General features: G+C 40.4%; 1 protein-coding gene across 1 annotated transcript in view; it reads right to left on the bottom strand.

Annotated features, from left to right (window-relative positions):
- SP100 (SP100 nuclear antigen) overlaps positions 1 to 24,980 on the bottom strand; it is a 133,333-nt gene that overhangs the window by 77,901 nt on the left and 30,452 nt on the right. Inside the window, exons 5-18 of the mRNA XM_011952040.1 lie at positions 24,441 to 24,524; positions 22,177 to 22,239; positions 21,625 to 21,774; positions 21,079 to 21,162; positions 17,085 to 17,154; positions 14,769 to 14,947; positions 13,658 to 13,741; positions 12,024 to 12,107; positions 9,852 to 9,905; positions 9,014 to 9,109; positions 7,158 to 7,211; positions 6,368 to 6,451; positions 2,962 to 3,078; positions 1,951 to 2,004 (exon numbers count right to left, since the gene is read on the bottom strand). Of these exons, the coding sequence (XP_011807430.1) occupies positions 1,951 to 2,004; positions 2,962 to 3,078; positions 6,368 to 6,451; positions 7,158 to 7,211; positions 9,014 to 9,109; positions 9,852 to 9,905; positions 12,024 to 12,107; positions 13,658 to 13,741; positions 14,769 to 14,947; positions 17,085 to 17,154; positions 21,079 to 21,162; positions 21,625 to 21,774; positions 22,177 to 22,239; positions 24,441 to 24,524 (1,257 nt within the window). The remainder of the gene's footprint in view (positions 1 to 1,950; positions 2,005 to 2,961; positions 3,079 to 6,367; positions 6,452 to 7,157; positions 7,212 to 9,013; positions 9,110 to 9,851; positions 9,906 to 12,023; positions 12,108 to 13,657; positions 13,742 to 14,768; positions 14,948 to 17,084; positions 17,155 to 21,078; positions 21,163 to 21,624; positions 21,775 to 22,176; positions 22,240 to 24,440; positions 24,525 to 24,980) is intronic.

Genomic DNA, 24,980 nt, shown 5'->3' with positions numbered 1-24,980 from the left:
TGCTGAAATAAATCAGAGATGACACAAATAAATAGAAAATTTTTCTATGCTCATGGATTGGAAGAATCAATATAGTTTGAATGAATCTACTGTTTAAATCAATTTCCAGATTCAACACCATCCTTATCAAAATAAAAGCATCATTCTTAAAGAATTAGAAAAATCTATTCTAAAACTCAGTTGGAACCATAAAAGAGCCTGAATAGACAAAGCAATCGTAAGCAAAAAGAACAAAGCTAGAGACATCACATTGTTTGACTTCTAACTACACTATAAGGCTACAGAAATCAAAATAGCATAGTACTGGTACAAAAACAGACACATAGACCAGTGGAACAGAACAGAGACCTCAGAAACAAACCTGCTCACCTACAACCATCTGATCTTCAACAAAAATAAGCAATGGGAAATGGATTGTCTATTCAATAAATGATGCTGGCATAACTGGTTAGACATATGAAGAAAAAGGAAACTGGACCCATACTTCTCATCCTATACAAAAATTAACTCAAGATGGATTAAAGATTTAAATGCAAGACCTAAAACTATGAAAATCCTAGAATAAACCTAGGAAATACCCTTCCTGATATAGGCTTTGGCAAAAAATTTATGGCTAAGTCTCCAAAAGCAATTGCAACTAAAACAAAAATTGACAAGTGGGACCCAATTAAACTAAATAGCTTCTGCACAACAAAAGAAATTACAAAAAGAGCAAACAGACAGCCTTCAGAATGGGAGAAAATTTTTGCAAACTGTGCATATAACAAAGATCTGATATCCAGAATCTATAAGGAGCTTAAACAAACCAACAAGCAAAAAACAAAAAAATCCAATTAAAAAATGGGCAAAGGACATGAACAGACACTTCTTAAAAGAAGACATAGAAGTCAACAAACATGAAAAAATGCCCAATATCACTAATCATCAGATAAATGCAAATCAAAACCACAATGAGATACCATTTCACACTACTCAGAGTGGCTATTATTAAAAAATCAAGAAAATTACAGATGCTGGCGAGGTTGTGGAGGAAAAGGAATGCTTATACACTGTTGTGGGAGTCTAAAATTAGTTCAACCATTGTGGAAGACAGTGTGGAGACTCCTCAAAGACCTACAGACAGAAATGCCATTCTACTCAGCAATCCCACCACGTTTAGGTATATACCCAAAGGAAAATAATTTGTTCTATCAAAAATATACATGCACTCAAATGTTTCTTATAGTGCTATTCACAACAACAAAGACATAGAACCAATCTAGTTGCCCATCAACCGTGAACTGGATAAACAAAATGTGGCACACATAGACACCATGAAATACTATGCAGTCATAAAAAGAATGGACACCGGAAGGGGAACATCACACACCGGGGTCTGTTGTGGGGTGGAGGGAGTGGAGAGGGATAGCATTAGGAGATAGAGTTAATGGGTGCAGCACACCAACATGGCACACGTATACATATGTAACAAACCTGCACGTTGTGCACATGTACTCTAGAACTTAAAGTATAATTAAAAAAAAAAAAAAAGAACGATATCATGCCCTTTGCAGCAACATGGATGGAGCTGGAGGCATTATCCTAAGCAACTTAATGAAAGAACAGAAAACCAAATACTGCATGTTCTTACTTATAAGTGGGAGCTAAACACTGAATACACATAAATGTGAAGATGGGAACAAGAGACACTGGGGACCACTAGATGGGGGAGGGGAGAGGCTGGCATGGGCTGAAGAACCATCTCTTGGGTACTATGCTTAGTGTCTGGGTGATGGGATTTTTGGGACCTCAAGCCTCAGCATCACACAATTTACCCATGTAACAAACCTGCACATGGACCCTTTAATCTATAATAAAAGGTGAAAAAAGAAAATAATGATAATAAACCTTAGCATTAAAAAATAGTTCATTTGTAACATACAAATTAAGTAAATTCTTATTTATTCTTACTTCTTTTCCCACTGTGTTTTTCCAAAGTAGAATTGTTTTCAACATCCATGGTATCTAGAAAGTGACAGGTAGTGGTCAGAGAACTGTAATTTATAAGTAAAATGTATAAATCTTATGACAATTCACACTGCATGGAAGGCTTGTGTTTATAACAATATTCTGAGTATAATTTATCTGTCTTCCTTCCAAAGGAAACAGACACTTTATTGATGTCTAAGGTCTTCCTGTAGTTCTCTGAGACTTTGAAACAGCTCTTCATTACTTTTATGCACCAATTTCCTCATTTAGGAAACAGGGATAGCAACAGTTATCTTGTTCAACTTTAAAATTTTTATGAATATTAAATATGATCTTATTTGCAAAAGTTAATAGGAAATCACTATATAAATCGATAACAGACAAGAAGATATCTTTCAAAACTATGTACTTTTAGATTAAAAGTAGGTATCTGAGTTTTTTTTTTTTTTTCCCTGACAGGTAGCAGGACTATTTGTCTTTTTAGGCTTTCCAAAGTTATGACAGTGACACTATTACCTGTGAGTGGAAGAACGAGTTTTTGTTTTTCAAGAACAAGGGTGCAACTCACTTTATAAATTCAACACTTTACTATTGATATGCTAATATAGTGAGATACTGCTATGTTTACCAGTGTATTTTCGCTTACCTCCTAACCAAGAGAGCTCATTCTGTTAAATATGACTTTATAGTGATCTCTTGCCTCCCTGCAGTTCCCAAAAGGGTCAGGTTAAGCAAATGCAGAGAACAGGATTCTGGCATGCAGTAAACCTGTTCTTTGTCACAGTCATCTCGCAGTCAAGAGCAGGAGGAAACGGGGGCTATGATTTCAGACTTCTGAAATTCTGAAGCTTGGGGCCTGTGGGCCCACTTCCTGCTGGTGATCCAGAGACTGCCTGATGCTTTGCTTTAACTCTGATCACTTCCCACATCCCTACCCAGTGTCTGTGATATCCACTGAGCCACTTCCATCCCAAGACCTTAGGGTAGCCTTACCCATCGTATCAGATGCTTGACTACTTTCAGTCCTTGCTTCTTGGCTTCTTGGCACACCTTTTGGAAAACACATGACACAGGTGCACTTCTCATTTTCAGGTCCTTGTAGCTCTGATCCTAAATTGTGATTTGTAAACATTTTTATTTGTGCCCACTCCCCTCCAAGATTCTCCTTTCCCCCAACATTAGTGACTACCCACTCCCCACAGCTAAATTAAGGGATGAGCTCTACCTCCGAAATCTCTTTTTCTTTTGTGGTTCCTCACTGTATTTGTCCCTTCTGTTCATGAATAACCCTGAGAATTTCATCTTGAAATAAAGGGTCAATTAATAGTTTGTTTCAGTGATGGAGAACACTAGAGGAGCAAAGTCTGGTTTTAGGGAAAAAGGTGATGTGCTCGGTTTTGGAGGTGTTGACTTTGAAGGTCTTGTGTAACATCCAAGTGGTGAAGTCTAAGGCCTTCAGGACCTCCAACAGGAGCCTTCTGACACTTGGATAAAGAGTTTAGAAGACAGGGCTGGCTGGAGATACACATGTAGGAATCATGAGGTTGTGGGTGGTGACTGAAATCATAGGAGTGGATGAAATGTCTGGGTGAGGGCTTTGTAATCTGGGTGACTCAGAGGGGCCGGGGGGACACTTTACTCTGAAAACTTACTGCTCTTATGAATCATGCCTTGTGCTAAAATTGCTTTTATCTCATGGTCATTTCAGATCCTACAATTTCTCCATCATTCTTTTCTCTCCCTTTTACACTTTCCCCTTCTCACCTCTATTTTTCTCTCATCTTTTAATTCTTTCTCTACATATTTCTCGTTGTACCTAATTTTTTACACCACTCCATTTATAACCCTTTGTATGTATCTCATTCCACCTGTTTTCCTGTTTATATTTCTAGATCTAGTTTCATTATTGAGGTGAACTTCTTTCTACTATCACTTCCTCCTTCTGTTCTCTCTTCTAGCTTTGTTTCTCTGAATGTTATCTTGATCTTTTTTTTTTTTTGAGATGGAGTCTCACTCTGTCACCCAGGCTGGAGTGCAGTGGTATAATCTCGGTTCACTGCAAGACTTGTCTCCCAGGTTCATGCCATTCTCCTGCCTCAGCCTCCCAAGTACCTGGAACTATAGGCATCCACCACCATGCCTGGCTAATTTGTTGTGTTGTTAGTAGAAACGGGGTTTCACCATGCTAGCCAGGATGGTCTCGATCTCCTGACCTCGTGATCCACCCACCTCGGCCTCCCAAAGTGTTTCATCGTGTTAGCCAGGATGGTCTCGATCTCCTGACCTCGTGATCCACCCACCTCGGCCTCCCAAAGTGCTGGGATTACAGGCGTGAGCCACCGTGCCTGGCCCTTATCTTGATCTTGACTGTTTTTGCAATTTCAATCTTTGTCTTTATCCCCATTTTCTTCATCTATATTCGTCTTTATCTCACAGGTTATTACTTTCATCACTAAATGCCTGCTGTTTGGACACTGACCACATAGCCATCTCTATTACCTTTGTCTGTTCCTTATGAGCTTTCTAACTTGCAAGGCTGTCAATCAATCACCAATTTTATTTTCACGTTTCTGGTACAATTTCTGAGAAGTATCTTGAAAATTATCCCCCCTCCCCCTCAAAACCTGGAATATTTGAATTCCTTGTCCACTTAGAAAAACTTGAAGCTGACTCTTGTATCTTTCCATTTGGTGACTCTTGCCTACCTTTCTCCACTCTTTCCCCTTACTTTATCCACTCAGTGTCTCCTCCCTCCATTCAGGAGCCCAGCTCTTCTTTATCTTTTGGTTCCCTCAAACCTGTTGAAAGCAGCCAGAGTCTGCGCACAAGTCTCTGTGTGTATGGTGTGTATGTGTGTGTGCCATGTGTTTTGGGGGAGAGGTAAGGAAAAGAAAAAAGAGCTTTTCCTCCATGCAAGTAGGAAAACAAAGGTAATTAATAATTAACATCATAATTGGCTTCTCCATCACAAGCTAATGGGCTGCATCTCTTCTGACTCTCTTTGTGTATTCACTGGAGGAGCTTTAAATTCACAGGACAATGAAGATAAGCAAGGAAATAATAGACTACAGACAGTGACCAGGAAACCAGGGAACCTGCCTCAATGTGGTCATGCTGAACTATCTTCAGAGCTTAGATGAACTGACAAAAAAATACACCTACATCAATGAGTACACCTCATAGCCCTATTCTATCTGACCACACCTCATTCTCCTCCTTACTTGTCATTTTTCTGCCCATTGCCCTGCTGCTATACATTTTTGTCTCTATCTCTTTGATTCGGTGAGCTCATCTCCCTTTGATTTTTCTTGTCTCCTGTGTTGCTTTTTCTGTTTCATTCAATGATGTTCTGTTCTCCTTTATTTCTATGTTTATCCATTTTGCTTCTATCTTTCTAGGTATTTTGTATATTATATAGCTGGTTCCATTCCTATTCTGTCTCTTTGCGATTTTAATTTTTTCCTCCCCATTAAGATTATATGTATTAACCTATATATATACACACACACACGTGTGTGTGTGTGTTTATGTATGTATACATGTTATATGTAGCAAATATATGCATGTGTACACACACACACACACACGCTCACAGTTGTTGCTAAATAAGCTTTCTGGCATCAGGGGCATCAGGCACTGGTATAGTCTCCTGTGAATATTCTGAGTTCCTTGTGCGTCTTCTTCGGACTTAAATGACACAGCTCTTATCCTCCTGTCTGTTACATACAACAGTCACCCACCATGAGACACCTGGGTTGCTAGTTTCTATTGTTTCTTTAGTTTTTTGGCCCTGATACTTCAGTACATCTATTTCCTCACCCCAAAATGGGTATAGTAAGAGTTAGCCTGACTATGTCTTAAAAATTTTGTGATGATAAAATAAGATCTTATTTGCCAAAATACATTGAAATAACACAATATAATCCAATTACATGATGAAGGACATCTGCCAAAAACTATACTAATGTTTGAGAGTGTTCGATCTGAAGTTTTTATTTCTGTCTATAATTACATAGTAGGAACAGTTGTCTTTTGAGGCTTTACAATTACAAACGACATTGATGTCAACCCATTTATCACTATAAAAATCTAAGATCTTAGTGTTAATGGGAATGAGAGCAGGTTTTAAAAAAAAGATACCACAAATTTGCTATTTATTTCTTCTACAACAGCAAAATATCATTACATACATTTAGTCAGTTAGACTCATTCTGTTAAACATGAGTTTATCATAATTTCCTGCCTCTTTCCATTTTCTAAAATGCAAAAAGGTATTCCCACATGAACTGGATACAAGGCAGTCAAGGTGCTCAGAATAAAAAGCATCTGGAAACAGCAGCTTTTAATTCAGATTCCTGACATTCTGCAGGCCAAGTCTTGGCATCCTAATCTTCTTTACCTGACCCGCGTCTTAGGGATGAGCTGCAGGTTTCCTGAAGCTCTTCTCCATTACTCAGCTCTGAAAAGTCACTGCTGCTGAAACCTGCAGAAAAAAAAATATTCCTTAACAGTCTTAGTCTGAGTCTTAGGGAATTTTCTAAAAGAAAATTCTTTAAAAAGAATTTAAATTCTTTAAAAAAGTCGGCAGGGAATTCTTTAAAAGAGAAACTGAACAAGAGAAGCTTGTGTAGGAGGGGGAGACATATTCCTACCACTAGGCTCCCCTTTGGCTTTGATCATCTGACCTGTTGGTCAAGATTGCTCCAGGAGCCCTCTCTGAGGCTGGGGCTGGGGACGACGTTGTTTCTTAAACTTCTTATCCTTTCATTATTAGTTTGCACATACTTCTGCTTCCATCTCAGTTTCTTATCCAAGGGAACCATGGAAGCAACATCTTAAAGATGTCAGAGCCTCCATCAACTGGGCCCTGAATGACTGTGTGGGCACCCCTTCCACTCAGGAACTACTTTACTCTATTTATGTGAGTGAAAAATAAACTTATATTGAACTTGTGCCTTTGAACATTTTGAGATTTATGTTTTATACTAGCCCAACTTATCTAGTTGAAAATGTAAAATGCCTCCGTCTCAAAAAAAAAAAAAAAAAAAACCAGAAAATGTAAAATGCAAGTCATCTAAAATCCCAACAAATTAATTTTTTATTTTAAAGGATATAACAAAAAAACTGAATGTAGCTTTTTGTGGCAAAGAAAGACATTTGTTACATCAAGAGTTTTTAATTGCTCTTACGTCTCTTCCTGTTGGGTATTCCCCAAGTAGATGTACTTCTAGAAGTCACACGATCTAGAAAGTAAAGGAAAACCAAATCAATAATATCTAACTAAAAGATCTATAAGTCTTATGACTGCTTACACTGTTGACAGAATTTGGACTGCAAATATTCTCTGAGGATCATTTCTGTCTCTTCCCATCTAAGGGAAAGGGATTACTATGAAATGGAGCACAGACCCACAATCCTTTAGCTGTAATTGCAAAATCAGTGACTTTTTTTTTTCTTTTTTGAGACAGAGTCTCACTCTGTCAGCCAAGTTGGAGAGCAGTGGTGTAATCTTGGCTCACTACAGTCTTGACCTTCCAGGCTCAAATGATCCTTCCACCTCAGCCTCCCAAGTTATTGGGACTAGAGGCATGCACACCATGCCCAGCTAATTTTTTGTATTTTTTTGTAGAAATGGGGTTTGCCATGTTGCCCAGGCTGGTCTTGAACTCCTGGGCTCAAAAGATCCACCTGCCTCAGCCTCCCAAAGTGTTGGGATTACAGGCGTGAGTCACCACACCGGGTCTCAAAGATATTTTAATAACCAATATTGTTTTCATAGGTTTGCAGTTAACTAATTTGGCAGTGAATCTGGACTTGAGTTGCCATGAGTCCATGTAAAATCTTATCATATTTCGTGTGAATATTTATATAATTTGCTGTATAAACATTAGTATATTTGAGAATGAGATTCTTCCTGGATCCTACTGGGGTATTTTGTTGTATAGAGAATATAAATCACATTGTCTAAAATAATAAAACATTTTTTGAACTTTGAAGTAAATCTAGTTTTGAAGGTTTTATAGAGGATTATGAATGTTTATTAAGAATTTGGGCTGTTAGTCTTGTCTCTTCCCATAACTTTTCATATATGATGTGCAAAGAAAAAATATCCTTAAGGGTGCTTGAGTTTCCCCATCTGTCAAATGGGGGGAACAATAGTTATCTTGCCCACATTTTAGGTTGTTGTAAAGATGCAAGAAGATCTTATTTACAAATATATTTTCAAATATCACTATTTGGCCAATTTCATGTTGGGGGCCATCTGTCAAAAGCTATGAATTGAATTTGATGGTAAGAACCAAGAGCCTGTCTTTCTGTCAATAACTAGAGAGTATGACCAGAAGCTTTGGAATTTTGAACAAGTTTGTGACAAAATCAAGCAATAACAGACTAATGTACTTTCTCTTCTCTATAAAACAGGGAATGGGCAGAAGTAGAAATCACTCCATAAATCCAATACTTTGGAGTTAATAGGTCTGGCAGTGATACGGTTTGGCTGTGACCCCACCCAAATCTCATTTTGAATTCCCATGTGTTGTGGGAGGGACCTGGTGGCAGGTAATTGAATCATGGAGGCAGGTCTTTCCTGTGCTGTTCTTGTGATAGTGAATAAGTCTCACAAGATCTGAATGATTATATAAGGGAGAGTTTCTCAGCACAAGCTCTCCTCTCTTGTCGGCCGCCACGTGAGACGTGCCTTTCACCTTCTGCCATGATTGTGAGGCCTCCCCAGTCATGTGGAACTGTAAGTCCATTAAACCTCTTTCTTTTGTAAATTACCCAGTCTCAGGTATGTCTTTATCAGCAACATGAAAAAGGACTAATACAGGCAGTATGTAGTAAACAGGGCGCTGCCACTCAACCACAACCATCTTGTTAAGTCTGAATTTAGAGTCACTTCTTTCTTCGCGTTTTTCAAAATGACCAGATGAGTTAGATGCAGAGAACTGGCTCCTGGATAGCTGTTGTGCGTGCTCAGAGCACAGTGTACCACGGAAGAGATGCTCTGAAGTCAGAGCCCTGGAGTCAAGGGGGCTGTTCTTACCCTTCTCACCATGCTTGCTTCTCAGTGCCCCGCTTGAGACTTCTGGGCGCACCTCCTCCTCACTGGAGTCTGAAAAGTTGTGGTCTTGTCCTATCACTGCAGAAAGGAGCAAATGTCCTTTGGAGGTCTCAATGTATGATAAGGGAACCAAGCCAGAAGAATATTCTATGAAAGGGAAACTAGGAAAAATTTGCAATGCTCTGAAATTTCAGGGCAAGAATGTCCGTGCCCTCAAACCTCCATGATCTGCCTTCTGATTCAAATTTTTGTGGCTCAAGGTTAGTATTTTATCCCTCACTGTCACCTGAGCCTGAGGCTGAGAAAATTTTAGCCCTAGTGGGCATCTCTGCTTTGTCTTGGCTCTCTGTCTTCTTACACCACATTATCTTTCTTTCTTTACTTGTCTCTTTGTGGATTTGTTGTGGTTTTTGTATATGGATTTGTATTTATTTATAAATTTGCTTCTCTCTCAGGGCAACCATGGAAGTCTAGGATCAAAGAAGGCAGATCTTCTACTTGCCTGCTTCCCTGAAGAACTGCTTGAAACAGAGTCCAACCTCTCCCCCATCTAAAAATCCTTGAAATATTCAGTTGAAAAAAATTATACTTCTACCAAAAAAAATAAAACACCTTTTGTTGTGTTGGAGTCATTGACTTCTTTGGGTTCATATGTTATAGCAGTTAGCCAACCTAACTAATACAAAAGTTAAAATAGGAACCATTGAAATTTAAAGCAAATTTATATTTTACTTTGAAGGATATAGCAAGGAATTAGACTCACTCTTTCGTAGAAAATATTGTTCATTTATAACCATGAAGAGTTGTTATTTTCTCTTACCTCTTTTCCTAAACGTTTCTCTGAATATAGATGATTTTCTGTAATCTGTGGGCTCTGTAAAGTAAAAGGGAGAAACCCGTTATTTGTATGCAAGAGACTTATAAATTCTATGACAACTGACACGGCAAACGGGCTTGGGTTAACAAGAAAGCTTTTTTTTTTTTTTTTCTGAGATGGAGTCTTGCTCTATCACCCAGGCTGGAGTGCAGTGGCGTGATCTTGGCACACTGCAGCCTCTGCCTCCCGGGTTCAAGTGATTCTCCTGCCTCAACCTCCTGAGTAGCTGGGATTATAGGCACGTGCCACCATGCCCAGCTAATTTTTGTATTTTTAGTAAAAATGGGGTTTCACCATGTTGGTCAGACTGGTCTCGAACTCCTGAACTCAGGTGATCTGCCCGCCTTGGCCTCCCAAAATGCTGGGATTACAGGCGTGAGCTGTCACATCCCACCAATAATGAAATTTTGATGAGCATTTTTCTCTCTCTCCTTCTAGTGAATCCAGTTCTGGAGGTTCAGGGTCATAATGTTGGGATCCTGCCCAGCAATCCCTGTAATCCTCTGTGTGTATTATTTGGAAACGCCTCTTTTTTATTAATTTTTTTTCAACTTTTATTTTAGGTTTGGGGATATATGTGAAGGTTTGTCACATGGGTAAACGTGTGTCACAGGAGTTTGTTGTACAGATGATTTCGTCACCCAGGGATTAAGCCCAGTACCCAATAGTTATCTTTTCTGCTCCTCTCCCTCCTCCAACCGTCCATCCTCAAGTAGACCGGAGTGTCTGCTGTTTCCTTCTTTGTGTTCATAAGTTCTTATTATTTAGATCCCACTTACAAGTGAAAACATGTGGTATTTGGTTTTCCGTTCCTGCATTAGCTTGCTAAGGATAATAGCCTCCAGCTCCATTTATGTTCTCTCAAAATACATGATCTCGTTCTTTTTCATTTTTTTTTTTTTGAGACAGGGTCTCACTCTGTCACCCAGGCTGGAGTGCAGTGGCACAATCATAACTTACTGCAGCCTCAATTTCCCAGGCTCCAGTGACTCTCTCACCTCAGCCTCCCGAGCTTTTTTTTTTTTTTTATGGAGTCTCGCTCTGTCACCCAAGTTGTAGTGCAGTGGCATGATCTCGGCTCACTGCAACATCCCTCTCCTGGGTTCAAGTGATTCTTCTGCCTCAGCCTCTTGAGTAGATGGGACTACAGGCGAGTGCCACCACGCCCAGCTAATTTTTGTATTTTTAGTAGAGGCAGGGTTTCACCATATTGGCCAGGATGGTCTCGAACTCCTAATCTCGTGATCTGCCCATCTCGGCCTCCCAAAGCGCTGGGATTACAGGAGTGAGCCACCACACCCAGCCCATGCCTGGCTAATTTTTATATTTTTGGTAGAGATTGAGTTTCTCCATGTTGTCCAGGCTGATCTCAAACTCCTGAGCTCAAGCAACCCACCTGCCTCGGCCTCCCAAAGTGCTGGGACTGTAGGTGTGAGCCACCGTGCCTGGTTGTAAATGACTCTTAAACACCACTAGCTCCCATTTTCTCACATATAAAGCAGGGATAAACTAGTTACCCTACCTCCCTGTTAAGGTTTTTGTGATGAGGAAATGAAGGTTCATTTACAAAAGCCCTGTGAAAAATCACAATGTAAGCCAATAAGTGAACTATAATTTGGGTTTGGGTGTAGCTGAAGTCCCCCTTTTTTATTTTTCCATTAATAATTAAATAGCAGCACAAATTATTCTTTGAAGACTTTCAGAGCTTGTGATTAAGACAATATTATCAATGAATAAAGGAAGACTGTGCTTATCATGCTCTATCAAATATAAAGGGTAGTAGTAGAGAATAAGTACATTATTTTGACCCTTAAAATAATAACTCTTGATAGTTTGTTGTTTAAAAAGACTGTTATTTTAATGGAATATTTTTGCTACATTTTCAATGTGTCAGTCGATTGAACCAATCCAGTTCAACCAGAGTTTATAATGTCTTCCTAATGTCTTCCGTTTCTCAATAGGGCCAGAGAGGTTAAATGTAGAAAGTGGTATTCTAGAATTTACAGAATCAAGGCATAAGGAGACCACTCAGAATGAAATTAATCAAGAAAACAGAGTTCTGGATTTGTACTCTGGATATTCTGCAGCCTCGGGTTGCAACTCTAATATTCTTACCTGGTACAGTCTGGGGTCGTGAGCAAGTGGCTTCTTGGCCCTCCTTTTCCTCATTTGATTCTAAAGAGTTGTCATTATTGATCACTGCACAAAAGAATGGGATTCTTTAGAGGTCTCAGTGTGTGACCAAGGAATCAATTCAGTAGGAAATTCCCTAATAAGAAAACCTAGAAAATCTTGAAAGTGCATGCAAGTCCTCGCCTGTACACAGGCCACGCTTGTCTTGATCCTTTCAAGCTACCTGCATTATGGGTTAGCGATACTCCATTCTTGTCCCCAGAGGGAAATTTTGGTTTGCTTGGCCTTTGTCTTCCCACACTTCTTTTACTTCTTATCCCTTCTACTTGCCACTCCACATTTCCTTTGTTTCTGCTTCTGTTTTTCATGCAGGGAGACCTTGAAGATCTTCTGTTAAAGATGTGAGCCTCTTCTACCTCCCACCAACACAGTGCCTTCCTGAATTGTTTACAAGGCTGAGAAATAACTTCCTCTTGTGTCTGAGCCAAAGACATATTTTGGGACTAATTTTGAGAGCTGTCCTCTCCCATGACTTTTTGCTTACACCAAGATCAAAGTTAGAGTACGTACTGTCTAAAAACTAATGCAAATTTACATTTTACTTTGAAAGATGCAGTGAGCAATTAGAATGAATGTATTACTACATTGTTATTGTATAACATCAAGATGAGGTTCTTCTTTGCTCTTAGGTCTTTCCCTAGTGTATTTTCCCTAAAGTGGCATGTTTCTAATATCCCCTGGATCTAGAAAGTAAAGGGCAAAACAAATCAATCAATTTGCACACTAAAAAGTTATAAATCTTATGACAACTCATGCTGCAAATAGGATTGAGATAATACAAGATTTTAATAACGTTTCTGTCCTTCATTTCACATAGGAAGTAACTCCAAATCCAGGATACTAGTCTTGTCTTACCTTTAATTTACCATGAGATTGTGGAGATGACTTTGAAACATTTATGTAATTGTGTTCTCTCTTCTAGGAAACAAGGACGAGAATCTCTATTCTGTTTACCCTTTTAAGGTTATCGTAAATTTAAAAGTAAGACAATTTGCAAAAGTCTTTTGAAAAATCACTAAATGTGCCATGACTTGATGAAGAACTCTGTCAGAAACAATACTTCAGGTTTCAGAATACTTTATCACAGGTGTTTATTTTTGCCAACACCAGATAGTTGGATGAGATGTCTTTTGACCCTACTCAAAGTTTGTGATCAGATGACAATAAGATCTTCCCATAGAGGAATATTCAGCTTTCTATTCTCTATAAAAGTCACTATATAAATCTAACATTATATAGACGTAGCAACTAGTTAGTTTTAAAAACAAACTCATCACTTTGCTAGCCTATTTCTGCTATATAATCAATGTATGGGTATGAATATTGATTAATAAAATCCATCAAGAAAGAAGGCTAATTCTCAAAAATAAGTTTATAACAATTTCTTGTCTCCCTGCATTTTCCAAAAAGGTCAAGTAAAATTAATGCAAAGAATGGGATCCCAGGATAAACTGGACCTATTGTACAGAAAGAGCTCAGAATAAAATGCATCAGGAAACAGTAGCTCTTAAATCAGATTCCCACAGCCCAAGTCTTGCTCTCCCAGACTTCCTTACCAGGCTCATTTCTCAGTGGTGAGATGAAGACTTCTGGGGGCTCATCAATATCGGTGGATCCTTCAGAGTCCTCACTGCTGATGACTGCACAAAGGAGCAAAAACCATTAAGAGTCTCAGGGTATGACCAAGGAGTCCATGCACCAGGAAATTCCACAATAAGAGCACTAGGAAGACCCGGGAAGCTAAGTTAACTCAAGACCCTGGAGTGCTCCTGGAATGCATGCAGTTTGTTCGAGGTTCTTAACCAAAAGCTGATAAAATTGACACACAGAAAGCAGTTGTGCCCATCCACTGACACTGTTCTTACCCCAACCCTCATTCTACTTTTTTCTTTCACTCTCATTTTACTTCTCATCTTTCCTCTTTGTTCTGCCATCTCCCCTGCTTCTGCCTCTGTTTCTGGTGATGGTGTCTCTTTATGTCTCTCTTTGTCTGGTATGTTTCTCCCCCCACCTCCTCCTGTGAATATCTTGGCTCCCTGATCTTTTTTTTTTTTTTTAACTCCTTTCCCATGACTTCCTCTCTTACTTTATTTTTATTTTTATTTATTTTTTATTTTTTCCTTTTTTCTTTCTTTTTTTTTTTTTTGAGCCAGAGTGTTGCTCTGTTGCCCAATCTGGAGTGCAGTGGCAGAATCTTGGCTTACTGCAACTTCCGCATCCCTGGCTCAAACGATGCTCCTGCTTCAGCTTCCTAAGTTGCTGGGACTACAGACATGTGTCATCTTGTCTGGCTAATTTTCATATTTTTTGTAGAGATGGGGTTTCGCCATTTTGCCCAGGCCGATCTCGAGCTCCTGGACTCAAGTGATCTGCCCGCCTTAGCCTCCCAAAGTTCTGGGGTTACAAGCATGAGCCAGCCCTCTCTGACTTAAGAAACAGCCTCTCTGACATTCTTACTGATTACCTCCGTTTCTGTCTTCGGTATTTTCCCAGCTCCCAAGGACTTTCTTCTGTCATGTTGAAGACTCACTGCATCAGGTACCAGCCCCTTTCCCTTCCTGCCTCCATCCCAGGTACCTGCACTGCCCCGATGGGCCCTGATGAAGTCCCCGAGCCCCTTATCTGGTAACCTGTGACACAGTTACAACTTCTCCCGGTCAGCCTTACCTATTATGTCAGATGCCTGGGCTTGGCATTCAGCATTTGAAGTAAAATATGGCTTTTCCTTTTTTATATCCACCAGTCGCACAGAACAGGAATTAATTTGGATTCCATGGTTGTGTGGCTCTGCCCCTGGGCCAAATTGTAATAAATGAAGAATTTTCATTTGTGTCCCCAGTGGATCCCTTCACTATCATTAATAATTCCTCCTCTCTGCAATTTCACTGCTGGGGCTAGACCTTCACCCCACCTCCCTGTTCTTCCTTTTGCTCAACTCTGTCCTTTCCTTTGCGCCTCTCTTGGCTCTGTTTTGTTTTTCACCTTTCCCTTTCCCTACTCTTCTCATCCTTTGATGGTTAATATTTTGCATTTTTTTAAAAAATAAAAATTATAATGGTAGTATAAGACAGATGAATAATAGTGGGTGTTGAATGATCACAAAGGAAGTAAATCACTTTGATCAAAAAACAGATTACCAATACCCCAGATACCTCCTAGTGACACTTCCCACTAACTGTTCCCACTAACTTGCTCAAAGCCAACTACCGTCGAGGTTTCAAACACCGAGATTAATTTTGCTTGCTGTGTAATTTATATAAATTGAATCATCTCTTTTCTCTTGCTCTTTCTCTCTCCCCCTACTTCTCTCTCAATATATATAGATCTCCCCAAAGAAGCCAAATCCCCCAAAATTATATGTATATTTTACTCAACATGCTTGTGAAAGTCATCTGTATTCATTTTGAATAATTATTTTCACTACTAGATAGTATTCCATTATAGAAATAAGCCATGGATTATTTATTCATTTGTGCAATTTCAAGCATTTAGCTTCTATGAATAATGCTGCCCTGAGCATTCTTTTCTATGTGTTTTGGTAACATAACACACATTTTTGAGGAATATAATTGTTGAGTTATAAGGTATGTATATTTTCAGCTTTGGAAGATTACCCCCAACTGTTTTCCCAAAAGCATATATAAAGGCAGAGATGAAAGAAAGAGAGCTTGGCAAATTCCAGTAAGTAAAGGAAGCTTAGTGTGGTGGGAATGTGGCATGAAGGGGTGAGAAGAGGGTGATGGGGAATGTGCAGGTGCGTGGTAGGCATCCTTCAATTCACCACTCCAAGCAGTGTTGACCTACTGTTAAAGGCCACATGAAGGCACTGGGTTTCAAACAGGAGAGTCATATCAACTGGTTTCTATTTTGGAAAATCCATTCAGCTGAGGTGCAGACTTGAGAGGAGCAAGATTGGGGGCCAGACAGGAGACTGTTCCTCTAATTTTAGTGAGAGTGACAGGGATCTAGATTAGCATGTTTGTGCTGGAGATGAAGAGAAATGGACAAGTTAGAGACATTCTAAAGTTGGGATTGACAGAAGTGGCAAATGAAATGATGATTGTTTTAAGTCACTAAGTTTCAGGATGGTTTGTTACATTACACAGCAATAGATGACAGATGCAGCTTCTGAAGAGAGATGTTCTTCAAGTCTTTAAATAAAGGTCTTCAGGCAATTGGGGAAAGGAGTCAAGAGGACAGGTCTGAGTTGGAGATATATGTTTAGAAATCAACAGATCCTAGATGGTGATTGAGCCATGGAGAGGAAGTGATGCCTGAGGAGAGGCCTCTTGTAATCTGGGGATGGAGATGGAGTCACAGGGGCCATTTTGATAAGGGGGCAGCTGGTCCTCCATAGTAATAGGACAAGCCCTGTGCCTCCTTTCCAGTTCTTCTCTCCTCAGATCAAAGAATGTCTTGATTTGTCTTCTCTCTTCCCTTCTTTGCGTGATCCACTCTCTAGCAATTTTTCATTCATTGGCCTTTAACTCATTTTCCGCATACTTCTCTTTGTGCCTCCCTCCATTTTTCCTATTTCTTGGTATTTTTTTCCCTCTATATTTTTTTCTATTTGTACTCTTTTTATCTACGCTTTTTAAAAATTACTGTCTCTTAGAGTCAGAACTAGGGTGAGATGAAGGTGGTACCTTGGGTGCCTTGAAATTTAAGGAAGCTCAGTCTCACATGCCAACTGAGATCTCCTTACATACTGTGCCCTGAGGGCCTCCCTGCCTCACCTCGTGCCAGGCCTGTTGTCCCCTACGTAATGTTGCATCTCTGTTACATTTCCTACCTGCTTTGAGTCGGCCTTTATTTCTTAATTATTAATGTTACCTCTGCAAGCTTCTTCTATGTCACTTTTTTTCTCCAAAAACACTTTTGCATCTGATGTGTCAGCGCTACATCACTTTTTGTCTTTCTATATCTTCCTCATCTCAGACATTCCAGTCATTACCAAAGGTCTCTTCCAGTGCCATTGTCTACCACACCAGAGTCCCTCCACTTGCCATTCTTTCCTGAAGGTCTTTCACCTGGGCTTCCTTCCTTCGCAAATCTGACAAGCAGCATCATGCATAATTTCTATGTTTTCGTGATAACTTTTGAAAAGTAACTTGCAACATATTTCTATTCATCAACTCCACAACATGGCAACGTATGGATACCATGTTACTTTATCTAAAATCTGTTTCACTCATACACGGTTGGTCCTTGAACAACAGGGGCTTGAACTACATGAGTCCACTTGTATGCAGATTTTCTTCCACCTCTGCCACCCCTGAGATGGCAAGACCAGCCCGTCCCGTCCTCTCCTTCCTCTTCCTCAAACTACTCAATGATGAGGATGAAGATCTTTATGATTATCTATTGCCATTTAATGAATAGTAAATGTATCTTCTCTTCCTTATGATTTTCTTAATAACATTTTCCTTTGGAGATCTTACTTCATTGTGAAAATACAGCACATAATACATATGGAAAATATGTGTTATCATCTGTTTATGTCAGCAGTAAGGCTTCTGGTCAACAGCAGTTAAGTTTTGGGGAAGGTAAAAGTTATGTGCAAATTTTTGACTGTATAGGGCACTGGTACCCTTAACCTCCCCCCCAGTGTCCAGGGGTCAACTGTATTTTGTTATTTAATATTCCCCAGTTAACCTCTTTCGTATTCTTTCTTCTTGCATTCTCTAACCAGGGACAGTCCCTCCGTTAAAAAGATTCACTCTCTTTTTCCCTTCCATCTCATACCTGTTAAAAGCAGCCAGAGGCTGTGAACAAAGTCTGTGTGTCTTGGGTGGGAGTAGGCAGTTAGTATAAGAAAACAAAGGAAAGTTTTGCGCTTATAGAGAAATAAAGATATAATTAGGAAATTGGGGATAAGCAGAGCAAGATGGCAGAATAGGACTCTCCAGCCTTCCTTCCCCTGCAGAAACACTGATGTGAACAACTACCTATGCCTGAAAACACCTTTGCAAGAGCTGAGGAAACCAGATGAAAGATCACAGCACCTGGGTGTAACACAGAAATAAGAAGGAGCACATTGAAAAGGGCAGGAAGAAAAGTTTCACTGTGTCAACTTCTCCAACTCCAGGAAGCACAGCACTGAGAGAGATACCATATGCTTGGGGAAAGGAGAAGGAAGTGAGCACAAGACTTTGCCTTAGACCCAAACCACAGAAACGTCTTCAATAAAATCCGGCTCCCAAAGCCCCAGACTCTAGCCAGTACCCATGGTCGGAACCTCCAAGCTCACCCTGACCCCAACCTAAAACCTGCAGCCCCAGGATTCGGTCCAGCCCTGCAAACTCAGTCTCCAGCCTCCTACAGCTCTCTTTCAGCCTCAGTGACCCCACGATCCAGACCAGGCTGAGTGACAAACTGGACCCAGTGGCACTGGGCTTTAGGCCCATCCCAGCAGCAAGCTGGCTTCAATAGCACTGGGCTTCAGGCCTGAAGTGCCTAAAGAAGCCTGCACCAATGGTGTAGAACCCTGCAGATTCTGGTTCAAGGTTACCCCCAGCACAGATCTGCCCCCTGGTTGTCCTAGGCACCAGACTAGCCTGCTTGAGGACTCTAGTAGCAAACCTGCCCTTGCACCATGCCAGATGACCTTCCTAGAATCTTTAAATAGGGTGAAAGGCTTTCCCAGACAAAGTCAGCCTGCAAAGACTAAAATAATTCCTACTTTCTTAAATGCACAGACATAAATGTAAGGCAACAAGAAACATCAAAACCAAAGAGACATAACATGACCAAAAGAACACAATAATCTCCCCACAGCAGACCCCAAAGCAATGGAGATAACAAACTGCCTTACACAGAATTCAAAATAATTGTTTTAAGTAATCTCAGCAAACCTTAAGAAACTATAGAGAAACAATTCACTAAAATCAGGAAGACAATAAATGACCAAAATGAGAAATCTAACAGAGATATTGAAATTATTTAAAAATCAAACAGAAATTCTGGAGCTGAAAAGCACAATGAATGAAATTTAAAAAGGCATCAGAGAGCATCAACAGCAGAACTGATCATGCAGAAGAAAGAATATGAACTCAAAGACAGGTTATTTGAAATACAGTCAGAGAACAAAAAGAAAAAAGAATGAAAAGTCATGAAGAAAGCTTACAGAATTTATGAAACACATCAAAAGAGCAAATATTTGAATCACAGGAATTCATAAAAGGGAAGAGAAAGACAAAAGTAGAAAGTTAATTTAAAGAGATAATAGTATAAAACTTTGCCAATCTGGTGAAAGACATAAATTTCCAGGTACAAGAAGGTCAATGGTCTCCAATCAGATTCAGTGCAAACAAGACTACACCAAAACATACTATAATAAGCTGTTAAGATTCAACGACAAAGAGAGAATCCTGAAAGCAATAAAAGTAAAGAAATAACTAACATATGAGGCAAGGTCACGAAAAAACCAGGCATGGTGGCTTACATCTGTAATCCCAGCACTTTGGGAGGCTGAGGTGAAAGTACTGCTTGAGCCCAGAAATTTGAGACCTGACTGGGCAACATAGGGCAATCCTGTCTCTATAAATAATGAAAAAAAAAAAAAAGAGTCAGATGTGGTGGTACATGCCTGTCATCTCAGCTAATCAACAGAGTGAAGAGACAACCTACAGAATGGGAGAAAATATTTGTAAATCATGTATCTGTCAAAGGTTATTATCCAAAATACATAAGGAGCTCAAACAACTCAATATTAAAAACAAACAAACAAACAGATTTTTAAATGGGCAAAGGACCTGAATAAACATTTCTTAAGGGAACACAAGCAAATGGCTAACAGATACGTGAAAAAATGCCCTGCCTCGGAAATCATCAAGGAAATGCAAATTAAAACCACAATGAACATCACCACATACTGGTTAGGATGGCTATTATCAAAAAGACTAAAGATAACAAATGTTGGTGGGGATGTGCAGAAAAGGGAACTTTTGTACACTGTTGCTGGGAATGTAAATTGCTACAATCACTAAGAAAAACAATATGGAGGGTCCTCAAATAAATAAAAAGTAGAACTACCCATACAATCCATGAATTCCACTACTGAATATATATTCGAGGGATATGAAATCAGTACAGATGCTCCTAGAGTTACAATGGGACCACATTTCCATAAACCTACCATAAACTGAACATATCATAAGTCAAAAATGCATTTAATACTTCAATAAACCCATTGTAAAGTTGAAAATCATAAGTCTAACCATCATAAATCAGGGGCCATCTGTATACGGAAGAGATATCTGCACTCCCATGTTCACTGCAGCAGTATTCACAATAGCCAAGATATAGAAACAACCTAAGTATCTATCAATGGGTGAATGGATAAAGAAAATATATACACAATGAAATACATCTACACACTGAAATACTATCTAGGCTTTGAAAAGGAAGAAATCCTGTTATTTGCAACAACAACCATGAACCTGGAGGATATTATGTTATGTCAAACAAGACAGGCACAGAAAGACATATATGACATCTCACTTATATGTAGAGTGTAATAAAGTTGAATTTATAGAAGTTGAGAGTATACGGTGGTAACAGAGGCTGGGAATATGAGGATGAGGACTGGGGAGATGTTAGTCCAAGGATACAAAATTTCAGTTAGATAGGAGAAATACATTAAGAGATCTATTATACAACACGATTAATATAGTTAATAATGTATTGTATTCTTAAAAATTACTGAGAGAATAGATTTTGCGTTATCACCACAAAAACGATAAGTACCTGAGGTAATATTTATGCTAATTAGCTCTATGGTAATTATTTACGCTAATTATTTATGCTAATTAGCTAGTTAGCCTTTTCACAATGTGTACATATTTCAAAACAACATGTAATGATAAATACATCCAGTTTTTAATGGTAAAACAACAACCAACCAACCAACCAACCAACAAATGTATAGTGTCCGAATAAGAAAGGAAAGAAAATAGGCAAGGTAAGCAATAATTACCTTCTCCATCACAGGGCAATGGGCAGGGCGTCTCCCTTCCAGCATCCCCATTATTCACTTGGATAGCGACTTGTTCACAGGACTCTGGAGATAAATGAGATCACAGCTGAGAATCCAGTGGAGCCTTGCTCTGTCCTATTTCCATTTGTTAGACCTCACCCTGCTTCTCCTTTCTTCTCCTGTTTCTACCTATACCCCTGTCTGCATATATTGCTGCATGAAGGTGTTTGTGCTTTATTGATTCCTGGCCAATCTCTCTCTACTTTCTCCTTTTGCCTTTTGTTTCTGTCTCTCTTCTTCGGTGAGACTCTGCAACTCTTCCCCTTTCTCTCTCAGTTTTTTGCTTCTAGCTTTCTTCCTCCAGGTCTTTGTCATCAGCATGTCAGTGTATCAGGCTCATCCGTACATCAGGCCCCCTCTGTGTCTGTGTGATTTTCCCCTGCTTGTTAAACAGGTGTCTCCTTGCATTGCGCATTAGACTCTTCCTCTGCTACCAGCCAGGGCCCCTTGGCTCATCCCCATTCACGCGAACGCAGTCAGTCTTACCTGTTGGCTCAGCCTTTTGGGCACGTTGTTCATTTGTTTGTTGGCTTCCTAGTGAACCATTTTTGTCACTGGTTGTACCTTTTCTCTCTTCATTTATCTCTTCTGTTTCACAGGGGTGCTCTGAGAGTCCATTTTCAGGTGGGGTTGTACCTAAACCATGGTTTGATTCACAGGTATTTTATTTGCCCCCTGCTGCCCGTCACTCCCTTCCAACCACTACAGCATGGGCCACTGATGGATGTAAGGTCAAGGCACCAAGCAACAGCCAGATTCAAGCAGATGCAGGCAGAAAATGGTGAAGCAGGCATATGGGTAAAACAACCAGGCTCAGCGGCAGCAGGAACAAGCAGCAAGTGTGCTTAAGGGGTGTGGGAGGAAGAAACCCTCCTAGGCAAGATAAGGACTTGTTACTTAAATCCCAAAAATGGAAAAACTGTAGACACAAAAACTGAAAATTCTGGGTGATCATTAACACAAAGAGGCAACCCCACAGCATGTTCCAGAATGGGGCAAGAGTAGCAGAGGCTCAAAGAGTAGTAAACAGGAACAAACCATCGTGAGATGGGGAACCCGAACGGGGCCAAGTCAGGCTTCGAAAAGAGTTTTCACCAGTTCCTGGCAGGAAGAAATTACAAGTTTATTTCAGAAATTGAGGTATGGATCTTGCCATCTCTCCTAATCCCTTTTTGGTCTCTGTAATGTAGGAGTTAAAGACCCCATCTAAGTCTCAGTGCAGAGGCCATCTGGAGCTGGCAGATGCCACCTAATTATTGAAGTCAGACTCCAGCCTCGAGAGTAGGGGACTGGGTCACCTGCACCCCTGGCTGACAGGGGCCCTGACCAGACAACCCTGCTGAGTGTCCTCTGTGATACACTCCAGTAACTGACTATGGCAGAGTGATCCTGCCTTTGTCCCCAGAGCTACCCCGCCCAGGGCCGTTAACTCAGTTTCTTCGAAGTTCTGGTTGCCTCATGCCCACCCCCTTTTACACAACACCCTCCCTCTCCACATCTGTTTATGCTTTCTCATTGACTTTTCCATGAGGACTCAGTGTCTGAGTAGCCTCTGCTTCCTCCAGCTCTTGGTATTCTTTTTTTCTGGATCTTTTTGTCTGCAAATATTTCCTCATTTTTATATAATTTTTCTGTTTTTATTTTTTTTAGATTCCCTGGACAGCACAGAGTTAGGAATGCAGGCTCTGGGGTAGAACACCTGGGTTTTTCTTTGTTCCTCTGACCCTAGGTAAACTCCATTTGTGGTATCTCTGAATATCAGTTACCTTGTCTGCAAAATAGGCATATAAGTAATATTAATCTCCAATGGCTGTCATGAGCATTAAACCAACTGCTACAGAGTAGATGTTCAATCAAAGTGAACTGTTAACGGCACGGTGATTTTTGTTGTCTTTTACCCCTTTTTACAGTTTCATTTCCCTTCCTTCGTCCTCTAGGTACTTACGTCCTCTTCCATGTGCACCACTTCCTTTCTGAGTCTCTCTACATGACCGCCTTTCTCTTTGAATATTCCTGCTCTTAAACAACATCCTCACATTTAAATTTTTCCCCTATTCTGCCATCACCAAGTATCTCCCGTGATATCATAAGAAATATACATTTCAGTCTTCATTCCCTGCTCCTGGTCAGAGCTCCTAAAACCCTTGAAACATCCCAAGTCATGACAAGCGAAAAGAGCCCTTTCTGTTATTCATAACAGGCCCCTTTCAACCACACCTGGGTTCATGTTAATGAGGTAACTTTTGGAAAGCCCCTAAGGATTGGGGGGTGGTTGCCAGGGGAGCTGAACGTGAGATTAGACGGTTGGAACTTTCAGCTCCACCTCTTGACCTCCAGGGAGGGGAGAGGAGGGATGGAGGTTAACTTAATAATTAGGTACCAATGATTTAATCCATTCAGACTGTACAATGGAATGTCCATAAAGAACCCTAAGTGACTGGGTTCAGAAATCTTCTGGGTTGGCAAACACATGGAAGTGCCAGGAGAGTCATGTCCCAGAGAGGTCAGAAGCTCTGTGCCCTTTCCCACGCTTTGCCCTATGCATTTCTTCCACTTGGCTGTTCTTGAGTTGTATCCTTTATAATAAATGTCAGATATAAGTCAACATTTCCATGCGCTCTGTGTGATCTACTAGGAAAGTATCAAAGCCATTGAAGGGCTTGTGGGAACCTCCAATTTACAGGAAGTTGGTCGGAAGCACAGGCCATAACCTGAGACTCGCAACTGGCATCTGAAGTGGGGGGCATTCTTATGGGAATGCGCTATTAACCTGTGGAGTCTGTGCCAATTCTGGGCAATTAGTGGCAGAACTCAATTAAATTATAAGATATCAGGTGGTATCTGCAGAGAATTGGAGAACGGATTGGTGTGGGGAGACCACCCACATGTTTGGTGTCAGAAGTGTTGTGAATATGACAGTACAGGTAAAACAGGAGCCTTTCTTTCTCCAAGGGTCTCCTCTTTGATGTTGACCATGGACCATGGGCTGTGGTTCTTAACCCTTCACAACTTCACACAGATCCCCTACGGGGAACTTTCTAAATCACAATTACTTCTAGGTAGCTGGCATCTGTCAATCTGGCCTAGTGACACACTTGGCTCTGATTCCCTCATGGTTATTGAGCCAACTATGTCTTGTCATGGCCACTTCTCCAGGACCCTGCATCTGGTTAGGAGCTCATATAACCCCCACCTTGACTTCTCCGTTGTCCTTCCGTATGTCTTCCTTGATTCACAATCTCCACTCAGAACCTTGGATCCCTAACGTCTCTTAGAGACAGTTTTTATTCTGTCATTTTTACCTTGTTCAAGACTTAGTTGGATGCCAGGCCTCTCCTCCCTCTCTTCTCCATCACTTTCTCGGAGAGGCAATTTGTCTTGGATTACTGAAGAGCGGGAGAGAGAAGACGCAATTAGAGATCTACAGGGACCAGGGACAATGTCTGGAAATCATGCTTTTAGGAATTTCCAGTCCTCGGGTGACTCAGAGCTCAGAGGGTTCCACATGACCTAAAGTTCTCCTGTTATCCCCTGGGACAGAGAAGAGAAAACCCCAACAATGAAGGCTTTATTTTCCTACACAGAAAGGAGACACTCAAGATTTAAGGATAAAGGAGTAATGGAAACATTGTGAGCTATGTTACCCTCAAAATTGTCAGATGGCAGGGTAGGTGTATATCAAGTGTAAGGAAGAAACTGGGGAATTCCCTGAGGAGAAGGTCTCAAGTCCTAGAGAGATTCCATTTTTTTATAATCAGCCAGGTGCAGTGGCTCACACCTGTAATCACAGCACTTTGGGAGGCCAAGGCAGGAGGATTGCTTGAGTCCAGGATTTTGAGACC

This window comes from Colobus angolensis, unplaced genomic scaffold (genome assembly GCF_000951035.1).
Source record: "Colobus angolensis palliatus isolate OR3802 unplaced genomic scaffold, Cang.pa_1.0 Scaffold33, whole genome shotgun sequence".
Classification (NCBI taxonomy): Eukaryota; Metazoa; Chordata; class Mammalia; order Primates; family Cercopithecidae; genus Colobus; species Colobus angolensis.
This window is presented reverse-complemented; position numbering and strand designations above follow the sequence as displayed.